Raw genomic sequence first — 26,688 nt, 5'->3', positions numbered from 1 at the left:
CTTCTCTCCCGAGATTGCAAGAATATAAACACCAACAATCTCCATTCCTCTCTGTTCTTTTCTCCCAGGACCTTCCTGAACCCAGAGGCACTTTACTTTCTATTTCTACCAAATGAACATTTCTTCAACAGCTACAAGAGTCCCCTTCTGGTTGTTACTACTCAAAATTTAGGGTCATGCATTTTTCTAATGTTAATAATACTGATTAACATTAATAGTGATAATATTGCTAAAAATACAGATAATATTCATTATTTCTAATAATCATTTTTGATGTTGCCTAGAGTTATATCCATGAGATAGATTATAACTACTTGATAATTATTATATAATTCAATTGTAGTTAATTTCCCTTTTTGTTTGTTTTAGCCATTATGTCTACTTCTTTGATGATCATCCTTGTGTATTAAGCATTTTGTTGTTAATATATAGAAGTCTCTCTCTAGGAAATTTCCTTAGAATCAAAATCACTGGTGGAGATATGTTTTTTTGTGTTTCTTTTTTTCCTTTTGCAGTGCTTGAGATCAAACCCAAGGGCTCGTATGTGCTAGGCAAGCACCCCACCACTGAACTGCATCCCTAGTCTGTGTGTTGTGCTACTGACAAGTACAGCTAAGCTCCCTCCACACATATCTGTTTACCCTGTAATATAATTGTACTCATTTCCCTGTATCATCACTAGAAATTTTACTTTAAAAATATTTTTGTAAGCTTACAGCTTCTCTTTTTTAGGTTATTAGACTGAGTGTATTTCTATACTATGAGGTATTAAGATATCCTCTTTTGAGAAAGTATTTGTTCTGGTTTCTTTTTTTTCCCCAATTTTTCTGCATGTTTTATATCGCAAGGCACTCTGCTTATAAGTCCAGGGCAGAAACCATGATCTCTTAGAACAGCATTATCATAATTTTCAACCAATCAGAGCTGAAGCAGATGCCCAGATTTTACCTGGTCATTGGTCAGAGGAGTCTTATGCTTAATCTCCTCTGCATTTTGGATGAGGGAACACTCCATATGCTCTTATATTTGGGTTCTTTCAGATTCACACCTCAGTAACCTGTCTAGGGATACATGACCCTGTCGTAAATAATCTGCTGATAAAAAAGATAGAATGCATATATTCACTTTTTGTGATGTGGTAGTGATGATCATTAGCTTTTATTGATGGCTTGCTCTGTTTTGGGCACTTTAATAAGTATTGAAGATACTGCTGAAAATGGATTTTAAAATACTCCCTTCTCAGGAAGCTTATATTCCAGTAGAGAGGGAGATATATAATAATTGTATACATTTTTTGCAATTAAATAACACAAGTTGGATAATTCCGTATAGTTATACATGCTATCAAAATAAATAGGAAGCTGGGTGTGGTGGTGCACCCTTGTAATCCCAGTGCTTGGGATGCTGAGACAGGAGGATTGCATGGGTTCAAAGCCAGCCTCAGCTGGCTTAAGAGACCCTGTTTCCAAATAAAATATAAAATAGGTCTGTGAGTGTAATCGGGAGGTAGAAGGCCACTGGGTTCAATCCCCAGTACCACCAATAAATAAATAAATAAATAAATAAATAGGAAAATAGATATTTCACAGGGGAATGAGCTTAGATAGATTGACAGGGATTCCTTTGGCGGAAATGAAGACTGAGCGGCAAGATGATAACAGAGTACTTTGAGGGTACTTTGAGAAGAAGAGCATATACAAAGACTGGGGGTAGTTATGGAATGTATGAGGAGGAATAGTAAAAGGGCCAGCGTGATTGCTTCTGATAACTGGGAGGGAGTTTGAGAATTTTGTTAGCTAGGCAGAGATCAGATCATATAGAAATGTTTGGGTCTTCTCTTATGGGTGCCAAGAGAACATTTTAAATGAAGCAGTGATATGAAATGATTATGCTTGTGAAATATCTCTCTGCCTGTCATGTGGGAAATGAGTTACAGTCAGGAGAGGCTAGACTATGTTATTTTCAGAGTTCTGACACAATAAAATTTATTTCTTGTTCATACAAGACCTGATGCAGTTAGATGGTTCTCTAGGGAATATCTCCTCCTTGCAGTGATTTGGGGATTCAGGCAACATCTGTCCTGTGATTCTACTGAATCAACATGTGAACTCCAAGGTTGCCACTGAAGAAGAGATTAAAGGATAAACACACAGTCTCTTGAGGCCACTGGTCCAAAATTTATAATATTTTTTGCTAATATATCCTTTGTTATAATTCAGATACATGGCCCTAATTTCACCTAAATTAGAGAAAGATATTGATATTTGGTGAGCAGTAACTGCCTGTAACCACATGATTTCATTGAAGAAATAATTTCAGTGACCCAACTGATAATGATGGCTGTGATTTGGAAGGCAACACTAAGGATGGTTTAGTTTCCAGGTATATTTTAGAGGTAAAACAAACATGCCTAGCAGATAGCTTTTATGTAGACATAAAATCAAGAATGACTTTGACATTGAGAGCCTGTGCAACCCAGTACATGGTGGTGCTTGTAACTGAGTTAAGGCGGATTTGGAAAATAAAAGTTCAGAGTGGGAAGCATATTTAGGGAATTGAGGGATCAACAGTTCTGTTTTGGTAATCATTATCTCTGAGTTTATGTACTGAGTATCAAATAGAAAATCAAACTGGATAAATCAGCTTCCTAAGAGTTATCATTGATATGTGATTTAGGTAGAATTCAAATGTAAGTTTGCCCAAAGTTGTTCTAACAAGGCTGTTGATGTTTTAATATTATTAATACATTGTCCACTGTTTGGTTCCATTTTGTAGCTTTCAACTCTCTCTTTCATATTATGATTTTAATGGTAAAAAGGGTAGATATTAAGAATTCATACTCCCAAGACTCAAGTAATAGCAATGGGACATAATATAATTAATTAAATGAATTGACTAAGGCCACATGATATCTGTCAGGCAACCTCACTCTTCACATGCAATTTTTTTTCAACGGAAGCATGTTAAAATATTTGGTAGATCCTCTCAAATTATAAACTTTTGTGAACATTCTACTCCATTCCATTTGATTCCATGCCTTTTGGTTCAACTGAGAACATCCTGAGTGTTTGCTGTGACACGAGGGTTTTTGGTGGCCACACAGAGGCAGACACTGGGTGGCTGGCCTCGAGAGACACACACGCATGGAGCAGATGCAGTTTGAGCCTATGATCCATTTCCCTGCACATAGCCTTAAAGCTCATCAGAAGTGAGCCTTTTTTCAAATATTACAAAGTAATTTATTTTCTGTTTTTGCTGTTGTATAAAAAAAGTACTTTTATTTGGTTATGTTCAAATTTAAGTTATATGCATAATCTAAAGAAGACTCACTTGTACTGAAAGCAAACACTATTTACAGTATGATTATGAAATATGTAAGGGAAATTAGGAAAGGAAAAACTTTCACCTGCTACAATGCCTCCATAGCTAGTCCGTCTGGGCTTCTACTATCCTCCACAACATAAAAGTATTTTCAAACTTTTCTTTTGATTCCCACTTGCTAATGTCACTCCTGGGTTCTGCATACTACTCACTCTCAACATAATTTTAGTTCTTTTATTATCATTCTTATGTCCATTTTCTGGATAAGAATAAATATTTGACTTTGACACTGGGGAATGAAAATCCCTTGCTTTTTGTACAGGCAGAGAGACATCTAAAGTATGGCCCAGGAGAAGGGTGGCTTGAGGCCCGTGACTTTCTAAGTTGAACCATTGACATGATGTGTCCCTCACAATATCAGATGCAATGGAAGAGAGTGGGAGCTGGCCAAACTCTGACTTCATGAATGTGTCTGGATTCTGGGCCTCAGCAGTAGCTCCAGAATTTATATAAGATTCTATCATCGTGGAAATAAAAAGTCTCTGGAATGCTTTGATCCCATTTATTTATTTTAATGCTTTTATTTTTTTTCTGCCTACCTCCTTTTCTTTCTTTCTTCCTACATTAAACAAGGAAATGGTTATTATGCAGACTCTACAATGAGCAGAGGGGGCATTCACGAGGAAAGTCCAGTGTACTTGAATTTAGAAGGCCTGAGGTTACAGCCACTGTGGATTTTTAAAATAGAGACACAGGAGGTCACCTGAACCTTTGATCCTTGATTTCTCTACGTGTAAGAAACGGTGATAATAAATTCTTTTTTATTTTACTCACAAGTTAAGTTGGCATGTGGAAGTGCTTTGTAGACTATAAACATATCCACATATTGTATAGGAGGCATTATTTGAGATGCTGTGGGAATACAGAAAGAAATAAAACCAGCCCAAGACTAAGATGGGCAACGAGGAACTGGGTGTGGTGGTGCATACCTGTAAGTCCGGTACTTGGGAGGCTGAGACAGGAGGATTGCAAGTTCAAGGTCAGTCTCAGGAATTTAGTAAGGTTTCCAGCAGTTTAGTGAGACCCTGTTTCATGTTAAAAAAAATAAGATAAGCTGGGAATATAGCACAGAGGTAGAATACTCCTATACTTCTGAGTTCCATTTTAGTTATCCTTACTTCATAAAAGAAAATGTAGACATTATTTGAAGCTGGATAGTTTTCTTAACTGCTTCCTGTCCACAGAAAGAAGCTCAGGATATAAGTCAAGTTTATTTTGCACTCTCTCTGACCCACTTAGTCTAACTTGAGTGTGCTTCTGCCATTATAATTTCTTTAAAAACTACATTGGCTTCTTGCTAAGTTTATCGATTGATTACAAAATTAAATCATAAGACACTTAAAATTTTCATTGACACAGTCTCTTCTTTCCCTGGGGTTTCCTGACAAGCTACTCTAAAATTTTAGAAGTACTATTGTCTAACAGAAAGAGATGTTGGTATTCCCCTTGAAGATTGAAGAAATCCTTTTGTCTCTCTGAAAGTTCTAGAAGTCACCATCTTAAATATTTATGTGATCTTAAGAAAGGGTTTTACAACCAGACCCTTAATTTCCCCAGATCACATTTTTCCAGGTAGTCTGTAGGATTTGATTTTTGCATTAAGAATCTCTTATTTTTGTGACTTTTTGTAAGAAGAGATTGATTGATGATGAAAAAACATTTAGATTTTTAATCTAACCAACCCTGGACTCTATATATTTTCCTAAATTCTGTTTAAAAACAGATTTTCATTTTTAGTTCATCTGTGAGCCATCTATATGCCTGTATTATAATAACTAGCTAAAAGAAAACAAAGAAATGTTAAAATTATTATCTTTTTCTTAGATTCCTCAGTTTATTGGGTAGAGCTTCTGCTATCTATATTATTGCAAGGGACAGTTTTTCTACATTTTTTTTTTTTTTGGTACTGTGAATTGAACCCAGAGATATTCTACCTCTGAGCTACATTTCCAGCCCTTTTTATTTTTAAATTTTGAAACAGGATCTTGCTAAGTGTTTGAGGGTTTTGCTAAATTTCTGAGGCTGGCTTCAAACCTGTGATCCTCCTGTCTTGGCCTCCCAAGTACTGGGATTATAAGCATGTGCCACTATGATTGGCTCAGTTTTCCTAAAATTTCTACCACTACATAAACAAGGCACCTTTTTCCAGCTTCCACTATTTAACCCTAAATGCTTACACTTTATTTCTTTGAGTTTTGTATCTGCCAAAACTCTTTGTAATGTCTTTCTACCGTCCTTCTCTACTTAGTCTTAAATCTATCCTATATAGATTATATTTTTCTTAGAACAACATCATATTTCTAAGTATACATTTTGTCTTAGTCACTGTAACTGTACAACAAGTTACCCTAAGTTTAATATAGAGTTCTTACCTGGCTTGTGGGTTGATATTAAAGATCCAAGATGGCTTTATTCATATATCTAGAGCCTTGCCAGAGGTGGCTGGAAGGTGGGACCCATCTGGAACTGTCACCCAGAATATTTACCTGTGATATCTTCAGAACGATGCTCTCAGGGATGTACTTTTTGCATAACATCTGGATTCTCCTAAATAAGTCATGGGTGGGTAATTCTGTCCTCCAGGGGATTTTTGGCAACATCTGGAGATGTTTTGGGTTGTTGCACTGGGGGATGCCAATTGGCATCTAGTTGATAGAGGTCAGGGATGCTGCTAAATTGCCTATAACACACAGAATAGCACCCCTCCTCCCTGAACAAAGAATTATCTGATTGAAAACATCAGTGGTGCCAAGGGTGCCAGCCCTCATCCTAGAGCAAGCATCTCAAGAGAACTGGGCCAAAGCTGCATGGCCTCTTCCAGCCTATCTTCAAAGATATGCTTAATCAGATTCTTACCAGATTGAAAAGAGGTGAATGAGATTTTACTTCTTGGTAGGAGGTGTAGAAGTCACAGTAACAGAAGAGCATGTGAAATTGGAGTATATTGTCTCAACCATCTCTACAAAAATCGGTCTGCTACAGAAACTTTCAGGGAAATTTGGATGTGATCAGTGAATCAAGAAGGATTATCATAATGCCTTATGGAGGCAGGAGGACTTGTCTCTTCTTGTTGGAGGGATTGAAAACATGACATTTAAACAATTTAAGAAATGACAAATAAAATCTTGAAATAAGGGTAATACTTCGAAAAGAGCAATCGAAAGGGGAATATTCTAGAATGAGTGAACAATATAAATAAAGGTTTTGAAAAACAGAGATCAGCAAACTGTGGTCTCTGGACAAAATCCAGCCTGTCATTCATTTTGAAACTAAGGTTTGTTGGAACCCAGCTATATCCAGTGTGTATTTGACCACAGAGGCCATATGGCTCAAAAAGCCTGAAATATTTACTATCCCACCACTTATGGAAGTCTACAGAACCCAGGACTAGATCTTCAATTTATTTGATTACTAAACAAATATTTGCTAAGTGCATGTTATGGGTTATAAATTATGTCAGATATTTAGTATATGATATTGAGCAAAACCTCAGATCTGTCATCGAGTTTTTCATAATTATAATATTTGAGGTTTATGAAGAATAGCAAGGTTCTACACTGAGAATAGTGAAAGTACTTGAAATGAATTACCTCGGAAGGCTTTATCAAGAGCACAGCCCCTCAAGTGTGATTTACCAGGTGCGAAAGAGCCAAGCATAAGTTGTTTGTGGTAGAGATAATATTTATCAGGAAAGAGAAGGGTATATGCAAAATTCCTAGCAAAAAGGACCTAAACTTGAGAGGGAATATGAAACTCTCAGTGGGCTGTAGTGAGCCAGTTGGAAATTATAGCATGGGCTGTGTCTGAAGGGAAGATGTGGACCAGTTGTTGGTGAGTCTTACTTGCCTTAGAGAGGATAACCAAAATTTAATAGAAAACCACTTGAGAATTTTAAAAAGAGGGGAATAAAAAAATTGTTAAAAAAAGAAAACTCTGCTGGGTGGAGGTTAGATAGGCATTGAATAGGAAGTAAGAGAGGAAATGAGAGATAGGTGAGGCAGGTTGTAAAGGTCCTAGCCAAGAAATAACGTTGCAGCTAGGTGTGGTGGTGCACGTTTGTAATCCCAGCATTCGAGATGCTGAGAAAGGAGGATCTCAGTTCACAAACAGCCTCAGGTACTTATTGAGGCCCTTTGCAACTCAGCGACACCCTGTTTCAAAATAAAGAATAAACAGCAGGGCTGGGGGTGTAGCTTGGAGGTAGAATGCCACTGGGTTCCATCCCTAGTACTGCAAAACAAAGAAAGAAAGAAAGAAAGAAAGAAAGAAAGAAAGAAAGAAAGAAAGAAAGAAAGAAAGAGAAAGAGGGAGGAAGAAATAGAAAGAAAGAAAGAAAGAAAGAAAGAAAGAAAGGAAGGAAGAAAGAAAGAAAGAAAGAAAGGAAGGAAGGAAGGAAGGAAGAAAGGAAGAAAGAAAGAGAATATTGCCATGATCTAGAGACTGTGCTTCTCAAACTTTACCATGATTATGTATCACCTAGGTGTTTTGTTATAATACAAACACTGATTCAGTAGGTATGAGATGAAGCCAAGATGAGATGCCCAGATTCACACATTAAAAAGGGTTAAAGACACATAAAATGGATTTCTAAAAATGTCCTTTCATATTCATTTTACTCATAGATTTTTATGACTAGAAGGCTTAAGGAAAGTTTTCAACACAAAATTATGCAAAAGATAAAATTCAGCCCATAATCTGTTAACCATTGTAAATCAAGATTGAGTTCAAGAGTCTTTTTGCACAGTTTCATATATGGAACACTATGTGGGTTTGTTAAAAATCCAGAGTTTGCAAAAAATCATAAACTCATATTAAGCTAATGAAGAAGTGCCCAGGGGATGATCAATTTTATTAATTTTCTTAATAAGATTTTGTTGAGTGAATCAAAATGGATAGTCCCCATCTCAAAATGATATGGTTTATTTGGCAATAGATAGACATAAAATTGTGATATATTGTGAAAAAAATTTCCACAGAGTTATGATCAGAACATTATGGGTTTTCCAAAGAGAGGCACTAACCCTTGGAGATGCAAGAAGGGATATTAAAAATAATTTTTAAAGGATGGGCAGGAGTCAGAGAACAAAGGAAGAGGAAGGTGTTCCAGGGAGATGAGATGGCCAAGAATTTAAAGAGAGAATAATGGGAGACAACTGCCACTTTTTTCAGTGTGGAGACTCATAGAACTTGCTCGCAGAACGTGTCTTGTCAGAATTCAGACTGATGAATAGAATATGTAGTACCATTAATTCTAGTCAATTCAAACTAACAAGAATATCATAAGCTGTTAGCATGAGCCTGAGCATAGTGGAAACCTGAGAGGAAAGAAATCACTGTCAATGATAATAACTCATAGTTGATGGAAGCTGTAAATGAGAAAGATGCTTGTGCCCAAAGAAAGAACATGACCTTTTAAGTAACTCACCAGAGAGGTCCCTGGCACATAGTTGGGAGAAACAATTCCAGCCTTGTTTGTCGCACCTCAGAGACTGCCATTGCTAGAACTCGCAACTTATTTAAAAAGACAAAAGCCAATACACTTAAAACAATTAAAGAGAGCTACAAAACCAACATTACAGTCATAAGCTAGATTGCATTGTGGTTTCAAAATGAAAATCACTTTATTGTTTTTCTTCTGATTGTAAAAGCAATGCCTTCTCTCTGTAAAACAAGCCAAACATTGCAAGATTGTATTGCACAAGAAATAAACATGCCCTGTAATCCCACTGCTCTACCCAATGCCAGAAACAGCCACTTTGAGCTATTTATAACACATAGGCATATATATATATATATATATATATATATATATATATATATATATGCATCGTCTCATAAAAAGAAATAAGCATTAAAAGTAAGTTGGAACATCCTGTATATAACAATGCTATGTAATATAATTTTTACAACAAAATGCAACCATTTACAGGTATAATTGCACTTAAGTTTTTCCTAAACCCTCCCAAAGATAACATCTAGTTCTCTGAGATTGATAGGAAATTTCTTAGCCACTTGATGACATCTTGCTTCAGATAGTTAAAACATCATCACCTAACAATCACCCAATATTGGTAAATTTGTTATTTCAGGAATCTTTTCCTCTCATTGTCCCTGCCAAACAGTTATAGTCAGATCACATTATAATTCAATGCTACTCCCCAGGACATGGTTTCATTATTTTTGAAATTATCAAACACACACACACACACACACACACACACACACACACACACACACCATTTGAGGTGTACAGTGTTTGATCAACTTTGAAAAATGTATATGGCAGCATAATAACCAGAACTTCAAAAATATAAGACACTTCTTTTACCCCACAAACTCTTTGCTTCCTCTTTACATTCAATATCTTTCTCCCTGTCCAAGACGTAGGCAACCCATGATCTATTTTAATTGCCTATAACATTGCTTTTGTGATAACATGATATAAATAGAATCATGAATTGTGGGGTCTTTGTGTCATTTTTCATTTATGTGTCAGTAGTTTGTTGGTTTTTATTGTTGAGATATATTCTGTTACATGAACATACCACATTGTATTTATTCTGTCACCTGCTAATCAAAATTTGGAAGGATTTTTATTCTGGGGCTATTATGAATAAAGCTTCCATGATAAAGGTTCCATATAGACCTTTGTATAAACATATTTCATATGTTGAGAGATAGATTTGCTGAGAGGTAGATATATTCTGTTATATGAACATACCACATTGTGTTTATTCTGTCACCTGCTAATCAACATTTGGAGAGATTTTATTCTGGGGCTATTATGAATAACGCTTTCATAATAAAGGTTCCAACAGACCTTTGTATGAACATATTTAATATGATGAAAGATAGATTTGGTGGGTTACACAGTAAGTGTATGTTTAAAAGAAATTGCCAAACTCTCTTTCAGTGTGGTTGCACATTTTTCCTTCTAGATCTTTAATGACACCTGGTAATATCACTCTTGTATTTTAGTCATTCTAGTGAGGTTTAGCAGTCTCTCCTTGTGATCTCATTTTGCATTTTTCTGATGACTCTTGATGTTGAGTGTATCTATTTTTACATGCATATGGGTTTTTAACATGTCTTCTTAGGAAAAAAAGTCCTTTTTCTGTTTTGAGAATTGCATTGTCTTATGATGGAGTTATAAGCTCTCTTCACATATATATGATGTAACCCTTCTATTGGGTATGCACATATTTGATATTGTCAAATAGCTTTTGGGTGCTATGCTCTGTTTTTCTGTCTTCCACTCCACTCAGTGATGACTATGTAGAAAGTAGTTTAGGAGGGCTTCAATTCAATAACAAGCACCAAAAAATAATAATAAAATAAAAGTAAAAAGTATGCAACTGACTGAAATCATTGTTGGCTGCATATCCAATTCATGCATTTCAAGATAATGGGTTCCTCTTCACCATGCACCTATCCAAGCCTGGTATATTTTGAAATGTATACTGAATATATTTTTTTCAATAAAAACGAGTAAAGGAACAAAAAAAGAGAACTTACTGCTTAAGAAAACCCCTTCTACCAAAATGGATGACAAGCCCACTGCCCATCATTACTGAAGCCTGTATCACATCTGAGGTCATCTGCACTTAACAGATGTCAGTCATTGCTGATAGAGGGTACAGTTCACTGGGACTCCAGCCATGATTGTGACATTTGACAGACATGGTCATAAAAGCTTCATCTCCTACTTACAATGCTTGTCTGAGACAAGCTTAGCACCAAAGTATCCATCATTCAGCTGTAAAAGTGTGACAATATAGATCATCGATCCATTGTCTTGTTGCATATTATTAAACATATGATTTGGGATTACATTTACCAACTTCCTTTCTCTTTTCATCTCCACCCTTTCTTCCCTTCTTTTCCCATTCTTCCCTTTTCTTTTTCTTGTTTCTTTACTCACTTCTCTCTTTCCCAGGAATTTTTGAGGCTCTCTGTATGAAACTGGTTACATTTTGTCTCTGGATTCTAAAGCAATTGGATGGCCCTTCCCTCCTATGAAAAGATAGTGACACTTTAAGATTCCTCTTAAACTAAGTTACAGATCACAAAGCCCACTATTTCAAAGGAAGCCTGTCTGAATTAGGGTTAATAAGCCTGAATTTATTAAAGACAGGACCACAAATTCTTAAATCTCCACATCTTACAACTCAGAAGCACTAACATGAAGAACACTCTGGTTGACTCAGGAAATATATTTTCCCAAGACCAGTGGTTTGTGAAATTTATTCTTCAATTGGCTGATCTCTTGAACAGTTGTTTGTCATAATCAGATTTCAAGACCATCTATCTCCTTCCAAGTGACAACTGTGCTGTAACCCCTGGCTCTGTCCACATTTCCGGTCTGGGTCGAGCACATCTCAGCAATGAATGAAAACCATAGCTGTCTTATCAAGTAGTGGCAGGACCCATTTTGTTTAGTAGTGCTGGAAATTAGTTTCTCAGGCGCTGATCTTGACAGGTCAGCTGTCAAAAGTGGGTGTCTATGGCCATAAATTCATCGATCCCATAAACAAAATCCTGTCTGCAAACACTAAGGGAAGTCAGAGTAGATGCACTTATGAACAAATGAAATGGTCTGGAGCTGTATGACTAAGTGTCAGGACTTCTTTGAGTAAAAGGATTTTTGGGTTTCCCATTTATCAAGCCTATCAGCCTCATTGGGCTTTTACTGACTGAAACATTTTCCTGGGTATTCTGGGCAGGGAATTTTACTGACTGAAACATTTTCCTGGGTATTCTGGGCAGGGAACACCAGACAGCTTTAGATCTTTCCTCCTGTTGGTTGGCTGAAAGGATAGCAATACATGAATAAGGTTTATATTGTTTATTTTTTTTTAGGTTTTTAAAATTATTTTTGTGCATTGTAATTGTACATCACAGTGAGATTCAAAATGATCCAAATATGTATGCACATGGCACTTAGTGCATTCCATCCTGCTCTCCCTCACCCAGCACTTGTTAGTGTGATTGAAAGTGATACTTTCATAAATGGAAATAATCTTATTTGTACTATTCCATTTTTCAAACCTAGTTGTTACCTCCCCACTTCCCTTCCACACTCCTCTTCCACTATTCTACTGGTCTTTCTTTTCATTCATCTGAAGTCCCTTTTATTTCCTATTTTCTCTCTATTTTCCATATATGAAAAGAAACATACAATCCCTGACTGGGACTGGGTGATGTCACTTAGCATAATATTTGCTAGTCTCATTCATTTCCCCCCATATGACATAGTATTGTTCTCCTTTATTGCTGTGCAAATATTTATCATGCACATATACTACATTTTATTTATTCATTCATCTGCTTTTTATTGTATTATATTTTATTTATTCATGCATTGTAGTCACATATTTTTATTTTTGGTTGTACTGGGAATGGAATCCAGAGGCCTTCTACCTCCAGGCTACATTCCAAGACGTATTTTATATTTTATTTGGAAACAGGGCCTCTTAAACCTGCGTGATCCTCCTGTCTCAGCCTTCCCAGTGCAGGGATTACAAGCGTGCGCCAACACGCCCGGCTGTAGGCACACATCTTAATGGGGTACAAGATGGTATACATGCATACATGCATGTATACATGATGTGCATACATGCACACATCACTCATTTAGCCCTTCCTCAATTCCCACCCTATTTCCTCTCTCTTCCCTCCTTCTCATGTTTGGCTTAATGATTGACTTTGATATGTTTGTGAATGTACATCATGTACATTAGGGAATTTCCATTCATCTGTTGACGGGTACCTAGGTTGATTCCATAATTTGGCTATCCTGAGTTGTGCTGATATAAACATGGTTGTGCATATATCACTACAGTATTCTAACTAGTTTTTTTGGAAGGCTACCAAGCAGTGGTACAGCTAAGTCATATGGTGCTTCCATTCCTATTCTTTTGAGGAATCTCCATACTGATCACCACAGAGGTTGTACCAATTTCCAATTCTACCAACGATATTTAAGAGTTCCTATTTTCCCACATCCTACCCAACATTCACTATTGTTTGTGTTTTTGATGATTACCATTCTAACTGTAGTTAGATAGAATCTCAGTATAGTTTTTATTCAAATTTCCCTTGTTGCTAAGGATATTGAATATTTTTTCATGTATTTATTGGCCATTTCTATTTCTTCTTTTAAGAATTATCTATTCACTTCAATTTTCTCTCTCCTAGTCTTATATATCAGATTCTCAGAGGGGTGGCCTCTTTCAGAAATGATGAAGACTTACCAATCTGACCCTAAGATTTAGGCAAGAAGAACACACAGTGTTGTGGAAATAGGAAGAGTCGGTCAGCCCCAGGGTACTTGGCTTCAGCCTGATGTGAGAGAATAATAAACTTTCCTGCTCAACACAGAGGATCCAGAATCCTGGAACATGGTTGCACTTTGATGTGCTTGAAAGGCAGAATTTGAGTTTCACTTTGAAGTGTTCTTTCTTTGTCAGGGTACAGAAAGCCTAAAGGCCAGGGAGAGAGAAGTTGATATTAAAAGAAAACAAAATGAAAAGAAAAAATTAAGTCCTAAGTACTTTCAGACCAAACAATAAGGATGACAACAGGTTTAGAGGAGTCTTTCTTTTTCCCTCTTAAAGAGGTCCACTTTGACTTAAATGTTCTTTTTGTATTAGGGTTGTGTAAAAATAATTAAAATGATTGGGTGCCATTTTTCTTTCTTAGTAGAGAAAGTTTGCTGATTTTCATGAATTAGGGCTTCAGCAGTGGCTACTCGTCAGTCTGGGTTTGCAATGGCCTGGGAATGGGGCTCAGTGATGGAGTGTCTGTTTCGCATGCATAAGGCCTTCAGTTCTATCCCCAGCACCAAAAAAGGCGAGAGAGAGAGAGAGAGAGAGAGAGAGAGAGAGAGAGAGAGAGAGATATTCAATTGACTGTCTGAAATTAGTGCTTTCTGATTGTCCAATTCACACTGACTCAAGGTAATAGGTTCCTCTATACCCCACTCCCATCCAAGGCTGTTATAATTTAAAATGTTCAGTGAGCCCATCTGTTTTCCAATAAAAATGGGCAAAGGAAAAAAATGACTAGAGAGCTTAATTGTTTTAGAAAACCCCTTTCATTGATCCAATGATAAAACCTTTGGCCACTCAGTGGCTAACCACTGAGCTGTGTTCCTAATTCCTCAGATGCCTCTTTGAGAAGACAAGGAGCCCTCATACACAGCTCCTTGTAGCAAGAGAAGATTTATTTAGTTCTGACTTTCAGATGGGTCTTGACTTACTGACAGATAATTTGATTCTGATTGTTCCTTTGACATTCAATCGTCAGTCATAAAAGAGCATGTGATAAGATTTTGCTTAACCACCTATGCTAGTTATTTTTATCAAAAGCCCATTTACCTTCCTGCTAAAGTAGTGAAAAGCTAATTAAAAATAAGAAAAGCATAAAGTAATTATGACCATTTATAATTACTCCATCTATATGTAATACATATATCTGTGGATCACAAACATAATTAAGGTCATACTATATACACAGTTTATAGCCTGATTCCTTATTATGTGATTAGTTTTATTAACTAGTTCCTTACTACATGATTCTCTTTTGGGGGGCTTCACTGGGAATTGAACCCCAGACGTTCTACCTCTGAGCCACACCCTCAATCCTTTTTATTTTTTATTTTGAGACAAAGTTTGGTTACATGCCCAAGCTGGCCTCAAACCTACAATCCTTCTGTCTCAGCCTCCCAAGTGCTGGTATCACATGCTCAGCCTTACAATATGATTTTTAAAGTACTTTATAATAGATTATTTCAAAGTCATTTTCTCCTTTGACTAGTCTTTCAACTTGATAGGCAGAGAAGATATTTGTATTCCATTTTATGGATCTGAAAATGGACTCTGAGTGAAATTTAGTGCATTAAACGAATATTTTTGGACTGCTTTTATGTTTTGAGCACTTTGCTGTCAAGTGGGCTGTTGGAGGTCATTCAGGTAAATGGTGGGAAGAGCCAGAAGTGGTCTGCTGATTCATGCACTTGTTAATTCCACACCCTTAAGTTTCTATTTTTTGTCCAAATTTAGACCAGTTATAAAATTTGATCTTGGAGATGAGATTGTGGTATCTAAAAGCAAGATTGGAACTCCATGATGCCACACTAGACAGTTTATGGTCCAGAGAACAAGACAAGAAATCCAAGTCCCACAGGGAGTTCAGAGATTCAGACAGAAGTTCAGGGCTCTAGAGATAAATTCTATTCCATCATTGCAAAAATCATGGAGACAGGCTAAACTTTCATTAGTTTTAATGAGTTTATCATGAGAATTAATGGTACATTTACATCAACAACAGGGAAACTAGGTGTGAAGTATGGGTATACTTTAATATCTTAACAAGGGAACAAACTGTTATATAGTACACTGACATTTGTTGTACAACCTCTACAACTTTTATGTAAATCTAAACCTATTCTGAAGTGAAAGTTTATTTTTTAAAAACGATTAAGAATGTACCAGATCCAGAAGAAGAGCAATGGTATCAAAGGCAGAAAGTACTGGATGGAAAAATCAGGAGGAAACATAATGTGCATGGAAAAGGGTGAGGTATTGATGAGGTTGGAATATTCTGTGGATACCTACACTGAAGTGGGGCTGAGAGCCAGGGTAGGCTCTGGATTAGGAAGGTCTTTATGTCAAGCTTACAAATATCAGAATTTATTATGTATGAATATAAAAAATGTTAATTATCATAATATGTGTTTGGGTTTACTTATTGTAAAGGTACCAGCACATTGGAGGATGGATGAGGTAAGAGAAAGAGCCAGGGCAACAAGGCCAAGGAGGAGACTGTTGTCTAGGTCTAGGGCAGAGGTGGTGCTGCCTGAAGCCAGGTAGGAGCTAGAAGCAGAGGGAAGTATGGGAAGACATGGAGAGGCAATGTGATCCCAAAGTTGAGTAAAATCTGATCAGCATAAGGCTTCAACCTGTTTCTTCCTGCCTCAAGTCTTCTGTCTGGCTACAATCCCAGTAGAAACACAGGTAAAGCCTGGTTGATCAAGGCTGAGCAGAGCTCCATTCCAGATGTATATTCAAGAAATGGTGTCAAAGAATCGAGATGCCATGCCAGAGAGATTTGGCAACAGATGTAGTAAATCCAGGTCTCAGTATAGGATAGAATATCCAGTTTCTGAAACTGGCACATCATCACTAGAACAAGATTGCCTGCCTCCATCATAACTGTGATACATGGAGATGGTCAAGAGGACCTCTATAACTCCACCCACACCAGGAGGAATATAGACCATGCACAGATCAGGGTTATGAGCTCTAGTGCCCCAGCTAAGCAGTTTATGGAGATGCAGATACAGTCATCCCAAGTACATACCCATTCTTACTCACTGCATCCATATCAGAGCAGCCAAAGAACATAGGGAATTGACTACTCTATTCTATTTTCTGATTTTTTTCCTCTTCCTCTTGACTGGAATTTTGATCTAGTTGCAGGAATCAACTCCGAGTCCTAGTGCTATTTTTTGAGACCCAATGGAGAAATATCCATCATATTTCCTTCTTACTATTCAGCTTTCAGAATGTGGTTCCATGATATTTTTGATGCCTTTGTTTAGGATTCTGGGTAGACCTTAGCTTGCCTTTCACTGCAGTGCTCCTCAGATTAACTACTGGTGGTCAGGGCCTTTGAATACATGCCCATGCTCTTAACTAAATTACACATTTATTGCTGCCTGGCACTGTTATTTAGGATAGAGTAGGTCTTTGTGGGACTCACATCTAATGTGATAGTAGGAGGTTCCAGGTTTCTTTTGAAATGTCTATAGAACTCCACATCTCGCTCCAGTGTTTTGCTTTAGGCCACAGAGTTGTAGCATCTTCCAGGTGGAATTGTTTCTCAGTTTCTTGACCTATGATCTCTTAGTGCAGACCCTGCTGAAGGAGATGATGGGAGACTAGAAGTGGAAGATGCTGGGGAGTAGAACTGTTCTTAAGTGGAGCTACTGAGGGTTCCTGTAAGGTCCTCAGAAGCACATCTCCACACAGTGCTACATTGTCTCATGTTAACCAGGGGTCCTGTGGGTCATACCTGATGAAGAGTAGGTGCTGGATAGTTGCAGTCTGATCCATTGATCCCTTGCTACATAAATGCTGGTCCATGGGTCAGCAGTGCCAGAAGCAGCTTCACTTGGGAGCTTGTTAGACATGAATAATCTCAGGCTCCAGAATCAGAAAGTGCATACGAAAGCCTTGGCTGATTTGTGTGCACATCATGGTTTGAGAATTACTGCTTTAATCAAGAGCAGTGGCTCACAATCCTTGGCTATGTGTTAAAATCACCTGGGGAACTAAAATATCCATATTTAGTCACTACAGACCAATTAAATAAGAATCTCTAGAGGGGAAGCCCAACATTCAATGTTTAAAAAGCCCCCTAAGAGACCTTAATATACAGCCAAGCTAAAGGCCCAGGAACTTAGACAAGGATATCAGAATCACTAAGCAAGCATTAATGCTCCCCATGTCCGGGCCTGGAGCCTGATTTAGTTAGCTTGAGATGGGGCTAGTATATAATTTTTTTTATCTCCCCGATTAATAATTGAGAACCATTGACCAGACAAAGGTTTGGTCATTGTTCTCAGACCCTGCAGGAACACAGACAGGCAAAGCAGTGCCAGAAACACCTGTGTCTACTCTGTTACTCCTGAATCAGAACAGTTTTCCCCATCACGTTATGGTGCTGGTATGAGATGCACCTGGTTATTGAATATACCCAACAGCCTCGAGAGGGCAGATCCAGAGCATATTTGGCAGATACAATCTATATATCAGAGAAAGTTATGGCGTTTGCATTACAGCAAAAATGGGCAATAAGCTCTTGGCCCTGGGTGTAGGCACCTGAGTGCAAGGTACGTTGTACACTGGATATTCATTACTTACATGACTGCTTAGCCTCAACCTAATCACTGTGAGGATAGGTGCTGAACTGAAGGGTCCTATGGCTTAGAAAAGTGGAAGAAGGTGCACAGCAACATGGGTTCCATGGGTGAAGAAAATAGAACTGGATATAAACATTCATTCTAGAGAAAAGTTCTTACCAATGTATTTTATTTTAGAGTTATGCAAAGATCTGGAGAGCTGGTAGAAGAAGTGGAACTTTCTTTCTGTTACATATTTAGTCTTCTTGGGATTTGGGGGATGGCTCTAGGGTCTCTAGGAAGCCCAAAGGCTTTCTTTCTGCCCACTTGCCTGATTCAGGATCACAAGTTAGGAGGAGTGCCTAAGGTGTACACAGGGGCCCATGTCATCCGTTTTTCACATTTTCTTTTTTCCTTTATAGCTGGCAACGTGGGACTCAGAGAAGGGCCTGAATGGCAGCCTGCAGGAGAGGCCCATGGGCAGCCGCCTCCAAGGACTGACTCTCAAAGTGGTGACTGTCTTGGTAGGATCATGGGGATGTGTTGGGAGCTGCTTTGCCCAGGTCTTTGAGTCAGAAACTTCCCTCTGTTTAGTGTGGGACTTGGGGAGGAGATCTTAAGGACTGGAGAGCCATAGTAAGGTCTTTTATTCAAATAATTGTGAGAGAAATGAAGGGGAGAGTAAGACTGGAGTTTCTCCCCTGAGGCTCAGGAGCCTCCCATGGGAGGTCCTTGAGCTGTTATGGAGAAGGACCAGACATATAGATCTGCCAGTAGGTTCCAGAGGATTCAGGCTGCTCCACTTATTCTTGGATCTTGACCTCTGCTGCCCTTTGGAAGAGCTGTGCTGGTAGCCAGGGTCCAAAGAGAGATGCTAGAAGGAGTTCATTCTTCTAACACCCAAGATCCCAGGTAGACCCACAGTACACAAAGTTCATGATCAAGACAGTTGGTCAGTTGCAACTTTTCTTTACAGCTTTCCTGAAATCAGTTTTTTTTTTTCTTTTAGTACTGGGGATTGAACCCAGGGACATTCTACTTCTGAGCTATACCCCTGGCCCTATTTTGTATTCTTTATTTTGAAACAGGGTCTCACTGAATTGCAAAGAGCCTCACTGAGTAGGTGAGGCTGTCCTCAAACCACGATCCTCCTGTATCAGCCTCCCAAACGCTGGGATTACAAGCATATGCCACCATACCTGGCGTGGAATTACAAATTTTTATGTTTGTAAGAGACCTTAGCAGCATCTTACTCTCAAATTCATTTTTTCCCACTGTTTTAGAGAACTGTAGATGTCCTTTAGATTTACATCTCTTTAGTTGGGTCAGGCATATTTCCCCCTCTGACCCAGCAGGTATAGATGTTTCTGACAACAGCATTTCTACATTCCCTTCATGCATACTATGAGGAAGCCTTATATTATATTTTTCCAGCAAATAAAACTTCATGAGACAATATTAAGCCCCAGAGAAATATTCTTTGGGGTTCTTTGCCAAAAGTTCCTTCTTTTCAGTTTCACCTAAGATAGAAAAGAATGGGGATGGCTAAGATGTTTTTCCAGATGGTACCTTGCCCCACATGACACAGCATAAAAAATGTGTGGGTGTGAACCAACTTGGTTTTGAACTCAAGATGGGAGGGTTTTAATCTCATTCTCATCTTTGACTTTGGTCAGCATCCATTTTCTAGCACAACCTAATAGATACAATATTATCTTCTCTTAATTTAATGTCACAGAGCTTTATTGCCATATATTATCCCGGATGACAAATGTCACATTTTTTATGTGATTTCCATACAATTATAGCATTTCCTAAGGACAGAGTCCTGGTTCAGTATGAATGTTACAAATGAAGGAATGAAAACACACCATGTTATGCTGAGAGGTGGGTATGTGGGCAGAGCATCGGAGAACATACACAGGACAATTAACTCTCCATCTCAGTATACAAACCTGGTGAGTGGAGTGGTTGTCCAGGATACTGTACCTTGACTGTCCATAAACTGCCTGTAGAAGAGAGCTGAGGCGTTTAGCCTCTTGGTTGAGTACTAACATTCGATTATTATTAAAAGTAGTAGTAGTGGTTACAGTAGTGGTATTAGGGATTGAACCCAGGGCCTTGTACATGTGCTGTTTCACTGAGCTACGCCCCAGTCCCAATATTAACATTCTAAAGTTGTGATCCATCAGATTGGTCTCTCAAACACTACTCTTAAAATATAGGTTAATGACCTTTTATTTAATTTAAGAACATTCATTCTCTTGTCCTCAGGAAGAGCCTTTTGTGATGGTGGCTGAGAACATCCTTGGACAGCCCAAGCGCTACAAAGGGTTTTCCATCGATGTCCTGGATGCACTGGCCAAGGCTCTGGGATTCAAATATGAGATTTACCAGGCTCCCGATGGCAGGTATGGTCACCAGCTCCATAACACCTCCTGGAACGGAATGATCGGGGAGCTTATCAGCAAGGTAGGTCCCAGAAGCAGGTTCATGAAAAAGGGCACCCTAGCATTTGTGAGGGACTATCCAAACTTGGTTCATTACACACTCAGGCCAGAGTGTGTAATGGGACCAGATAAACTGACTAGAGTTATGTTCTCACATTTTGAGGCATTCCTTTCCTCCCTCCCTTCCCTGACCACTGTTCTCATTCTGTTGAAGCCTACCCACCATAACACAGTCTGGTCTGAAATACACCTTCCAAAAAACCACCTTACACTTGAACTGAAATAGGAACCCAGTTCCTTCCTCACAGGCCACGCAGAGCATATGTACTGCACATATGTAAGTATACATCTATGGATGAGTATGTGCGTGTATTTGCATTGCTGTGTGTTGGTGGTATGGCGTTCCCTTGATCCTGACACTCATTTGAAATAATTACTCACAGCATGAAGTCAGTTTGCCACAGCCCTGTTTTTGCCCCATCATCTCATCATCACTGGGCCATTTTCCCACCTTCATTTATTATGGTAGCAACAGATTCAAGCCTTCCTTTTCAATATTACTGCTGCCATCAACATGACAGTATCTGACACTGCTCTGGACAGCCCCGGACTCCTACTGCCCCAGGCCCCTTGCCTCCCATGACTTCTGTTGGGCTCCTCCCTAGTGTGCCTCCCCTGTATCTGTTGGCATCCTACAGCTCATCCACTCTGTCCCATCCCCTCACCACAACTCACTGTCCTCATCATTCCGGGCTTTACTCCTAAAACACAGGATCTATAATCTCTAAACCTGGAAAAACAAACTCTAGGACAGAGATCTCTCCATTTCCTTTTAATCTTTTTTTTTTCTGAAGCAAACTTTTGTGACAGAATTTAGATATAATAAATGTACCCATTTTGGATATAAAACTCAAAATGTTTAGTAAATGTACCCAGTGAACAGCTGCCCCATAACGTAGTTTTAGAGTACTTCTACTACCCTACTGAGTCCCTCAGGCCTATTTACAGTGAATGACATGCTCACCCCCAGCCCTAGGCAGCCCTTGATCTACTTGCTATCTCCATAGAGCTGCTACTGTGAACATCTCATATAAAACAGAGGCATATCACACACAGTTCTTTGTGGTTCTTTCCATTTTCACAAGTACTTGAGGTACAGTCTTCCCTGATGCTTCTGTGTCCTTCTGACACTGTGGCCTTCTATGCCTAGTGTGCCCTCCCACGGTAGACCATACAATCCCTTTGTCCTTCACATCCCTTGCAGTTCACTGGGTTCTTGATTTCGTGCTGCACCCAATCCCCAGATTGATCATATTATCTCCATCTTGACTTGGACACAAAGGTTTCTGCATGCAACTAGAGGTGGATATCACAGATCTGTCCAGAACAATGTATGAATATGTATGCTGTCTGTTTCAGCCAGGCCTTCAATATAGCTCAAGCCCATTCACTTGTCCTTTGTTGGGGACTTCGGCTATGTTCTTCAGAGAATAATGCTTCAGAAATTTCCATTTCTCTTTAAACTATCTAATAATCTCCTGTCCTGCTTTAAAAAAATGAACTTCAATACTGGAGAAAGAAATTGAGACTTCTGGGCATGATATTCTACTTCCTATAAAATTCTACTTTCTATGAAATGTACAAACACACATCTGTAGGCCCCTGCACTTCACTGTTGGGTGTGGGGGAGAGTACCTGTCCCCATCACAGGTCTCCCCTCCACCTATGTCAGGACTTGATTTTCTTGTGCTTCTTCTGGATCTTTTTTAAAAAAAATTAGTTTCCCTCCATCTCAATATTGTAAGCCTACCCTATTCCAAAAAAACCTATTTCTCAGCCTTAAAAATATGACCCCAACTCTCCAAATCTTAATAGAGATCCCTGGATCTTAGGTTTCTAGGAAGAAAGGCAAGAACCAGATAGTTCTGACATAGTCACCTCCAATTTTTAAAATTGTTGTTTGCTTTCAGTTTGGATCTCAGTATATCTGCCTCTCTAGCTCATAGAGTAAACCTTATAAAAGTCTTTGTGGGCATTCCTCAATTCGAGCATGTAATTTGGATCAGTGATAGTAACTGGTCTTTCTAAAACACACCTACTTCTAATGATGCCTCCTCTTGGAGGCCCAAGATCCAAGATTAGGATGATGACTGTGCCCTCCAGTGCTCCTATGGTCAAAGTAGGGCTTCAGGAACCATCATTACCTATCATTTGTTCATGTAGGCCTGGGGGTCCTAGCTACAATCCAACTGGAGAGCTTCATCCTAAATCTAATATTGTCTTGATGGAGACTTGGCTATTTGTAAAGTAAAGCCTGTTTTCAATATCAAAAGTCCTGGGAGATAATTTTCAGGTTGCAGTCTAATGTGTCCAGAGAGATTCTTCATAACATATATTTTATTTACAAAAACAAGTTATCGTAAGTAACCATTATTTCCTTACTCTCATTGTATGGAAAGTCTCACGTTTTTAGCTGGCTGCATAGACATCCCTCGTAAAGACTGCATTTGCTACCGCTTTAATGCCAGTATCCATATGTGACTAAGTTCTCTTATTTAACCTAAGTTAGCGACTTGGCCTTTCTGTAGTGAGAATTATCTCATCATCATGTGTCTGCAGGTCCTGAGTTAAGGGTTGTAGAAGATAATATGGAAATAAATAAACGATTCCTCTATTTTGGGATAATTTTACCCCTCTTGTAGAGTATCTGTATATAACAGTCAGGGACTGATATGTTAATAAGATTTCACATGGCTAAACAACTTACCATACAACTTCTAAAATATTTTAAAATGCTGGGCATGGTGATGCATGCTTGTAATCCCAGTACTTGGGAGGCTGAGACAGGAGAATTTCAGGTTACCAGCCATCCTCAGCAACTTACTCTTTCTGCATCTTAGTGAGACCCTGTTTCAAAATACAAGAATAAAAATCGGGCTGAGGGTGTAGCTTTGAGGTAGAATGTCTCTGGGTTCCATCCCCAGTACCACACAAATAAACAAAAATGAAATATCTTAGAAAAAATATATATATGGAATCATGGAGCTTGAAGAGGTTTGATGGGGAAATGGAGTGTGCCTGTGGCCTTGCTGTATGGGAAGGATGCAAATAAGCCTCAGAGAAGATGGGAAATTATTTTTGGTGGGGACCGAGGAATCAGGCAAAACAAAATAGATCAAGTTTGCTAGGGGAAACAACAAGAAAGATAGGAATACGTACAACTCCTAGGAGAATAAAAGTGGTTTTTTTTCTGGACTTTATTCTCCAAAAGAACGTTCCAGAATTTTTTAGATTTGGGGAAATAAATTTGTAAGGTAAAGGAGGTAAGAAACAATGCCATGTTGGATTTTCCTTAAAATCTATAGAGTCTCAGGTGTCAGCTCTCAAATCCATTGCCTCTGAGCAGAAATACTCAGAGGGCTGAGGGCGAGACTCTGCCATGAGCTGAAGATTGCCCTCTGATGAGCTATTCTGTCTTTCAGAGAGCAGACTTGGCCATCTCTGCCATCACCATCACCCCAGAGAGGGAGAGTGTTGTGGACTTCAGCAAGCGGTACATGGATTATTCAGTGGGGATTCTGATCAAGAAGCCGGAGGAGAAAATCAGCATCTTCTCTCTTTTTGCTCCATTTGACTTTGCGGTGTGGGCCTGCATTGCAGCTGCCATCCCTGTGGTCGGTGTGCTGATTTTTGTGCTGAACCGGATACAGGCCGTGAGGGCTCAGAGTGCCTCCCAGCCTAGACCCTCAGCTTCTGCCACCCTGCACAGCGCCATCTGGATCGTTTATGGAGCCTTCGTCCAGCAAGGTACCGTCCAGGTTTCCTGATGTTTGAATAGCCTCAGAGGCCTGCAAAATTTTACCCACTAGCAAAGTTATCAGATACATATTAGCAGATGCATCTTACCAGTCACTTTATTCCCTCTTGGTACTGGGGATTGAACCCAGGTGTATTCTAGCTCCAGGCTATATTTTGAAACAGAGTCTTACTAAGTTGCCTAAGATCTCGTTAGATTGATAAGGCTGGCCTGGAATCTGTGATCCTCCTGACACAGCCTCCCAAGTACTGGAATTACAGGTATGGGCCACTGCACCTGTTTTTGCCAAAGTCATTTAAAATGTAATTTTATTTAATCTCTAGGACAGCACTAATATCATGCTGTACCCATTTCTCTAAGTGATATCAGATAGAAATTAAATGGGATGACAAGAAGAAACTCAACTTCAAATCTTGATTCTCCACTTTAGATAAAATTAACTTTGGAGTTCTACTTTGCACTTTTCTCCCCTCCCACATTAGATTGATTGCTATGCACATGAGATTGTCAAATGAAGCTCCAAAGCTTGCTTAAATTTGGAGCCTTAATGGGAAAAAAATCTCACAGTGGTGTTGCAATCATCTAAGCAGTACTCCAGCCATTCTTGAGATACAAAGTCTCCGATCTTTGAGAGGTCTGGATAGCACTTCTATCCAGTGGTGAGTTACAGGATTGTGCAATTTCAACTGGAAACGACAAATTGCCAAGTTCTTAATGTGAGCCTTGGCCCTGTTTGCACCATGGCAAAAAGCTTTGCAAGGTTATATAAGGAGACTAGGCAGGGAGAAGCTTTCTTCTGCTACCACCTAAGGGACCAAAGAGAAATAATTGGCCTCAAAGAAGCAGTTTCTCACTAAAAGTTACATGCAATGATTTTTGAAAATCCTAGGGAAAAAAATCATCTAGTGAGGGCTGAATATTAATAAAAGCGATATGGTATATCTCATTTCTCTGGTTTAAAAGAAGGCTGGGAACCCTCCGGGTTGGAATCATTTCTATATTTACAGAATTCCTCACATCTGCTCTATGTGAATTTGAAATTGCATAGGGGCTTTACACTGTGTTTAAGCTCTGGAAGCTCTAACCATTATGAGGCAGAATCTACTAACTGGAATATTTTGATGTTCAGAACTCAGTAGTTGGTGTTTTGACAAACTCATCACTAGAGACCAATCCTAACTTGTCTATCTTTTGTGGTCCTCTGTCCATTCCAATATTGGTGGCTTTAGGGTGTTTTTCCAAAGGGAAATGCCTGATTGCCAGTCACTCCCTCTGGTCCCCAGAATATCAGCAGTACCAATCTGTGTCCCTGGCCACAGGGGGAGTGTCCCCCTGGATATGAGAGTCAGCTTTGAAGCACTGGCCAATCCACTCTGTCTGCTTATTACAGGTGGCGAGTCTTCTGTGAACTCAATGGCTATGCGCATTGTCATGGGCAGCTGGTGGCTCTTCACCCTCATCGTGTGCTCCTCCTACACAGCTAATCTTGCTGCCTTTCTCACAGTATCCAGGATGGACAACCCCATAAGGTAAGCCTATTTCTCCTTCTGGATGCTATCTGGTTGTGCATGAATTGGTATCATGGAGAGAACCCAGAGACCAGAGATAGACTCAGATCCTGGGTCTCTAATTGGATAATCAAAATATTTAGCACATGAGAAAAGCTTCACTCCTGTTGTATTTTATGTAATGTACAATTACAGAAATGTATAAAATCATGAAATAATATTAATCAGACATTGAAACATCACTTTCAAAACTAATAAATCAAATATTAACATTAACACATTACATTTCCTCAGACATTTGAGCATTGATTGCAAACTCAATCAAAATTTTATCAACATTTAGTTAAAATTAATTAAAATCACAAATCTAATATATTTTTCAAATCTTTAAACATCTTAAGATTATCTTTAAAAACAGGCTAATTATCACAAGATTAGAAAGCATATTTTTGCTTATGTTCATAATATTATAACATTATTGAAATCAAAGAATAACATTTTCTCATTTTTGCAAAATGTTAAAATGATACCACTAAAGAATGAATTCAGTGTGCTAAAATAACTCTTGGAAATGCCTCTATCTTATGATCACATCCACAAATTCAGTATATATTACAAATGAAAAAC

At 38.7% G+C, this 26,688-nt stretch overlaps 1 protein-coding gene across 1 annotated transcript in view; it reads left to right on the top strand.

Moving 5' to 3' along the window:
* The window catches only part of GRID1 (glutamate ionotropic receptor delta type subunit 1), a gene marked incomplete at both ends in the record, with an annotated part of 769,462 nt that overhangs the window by 606,092 nt on the left and 136,682 nt on the right, over positions 1-26,688 (top strand). The window contains 4 exons of the mRNA XM_080695056.1: positions 18,709-18,810; positions 20,561-20,758; positions 24,219-24,543; positions 25,944-26,082. Of these exons, the coding sequence (XP_080551182.1) occupies positions 18,709-18,810; positions 20,561-20,758; positions 24,219-24,543; positions 25,944-26,082 (764 nt within the window). The remainder of the gene's footprint in view (positions 1-18,708; positions 18,811-20,560; positions 20,759-24,218; positions 24,544-25,943; positions 26,083-26,688) is intronic.

The sequence above is a fragment of the Muscardinus avellanarius genome (genome assembly GCF_963383645.1).
Source record: "Muscardinus avellanarius genome assembly, chromosome: 4".
In the NCBI taxonomy this organism is placed as follows: domain Eukaryota; kingdom Metazoa; phylum Chordata; class Mammalia; order Rodentia; family Gliridae; genus Muscardinus; species Muscardinus avellanarius.
This window is presented reverse-complemented; position numbering and strand designations above follow the sequence as displayed.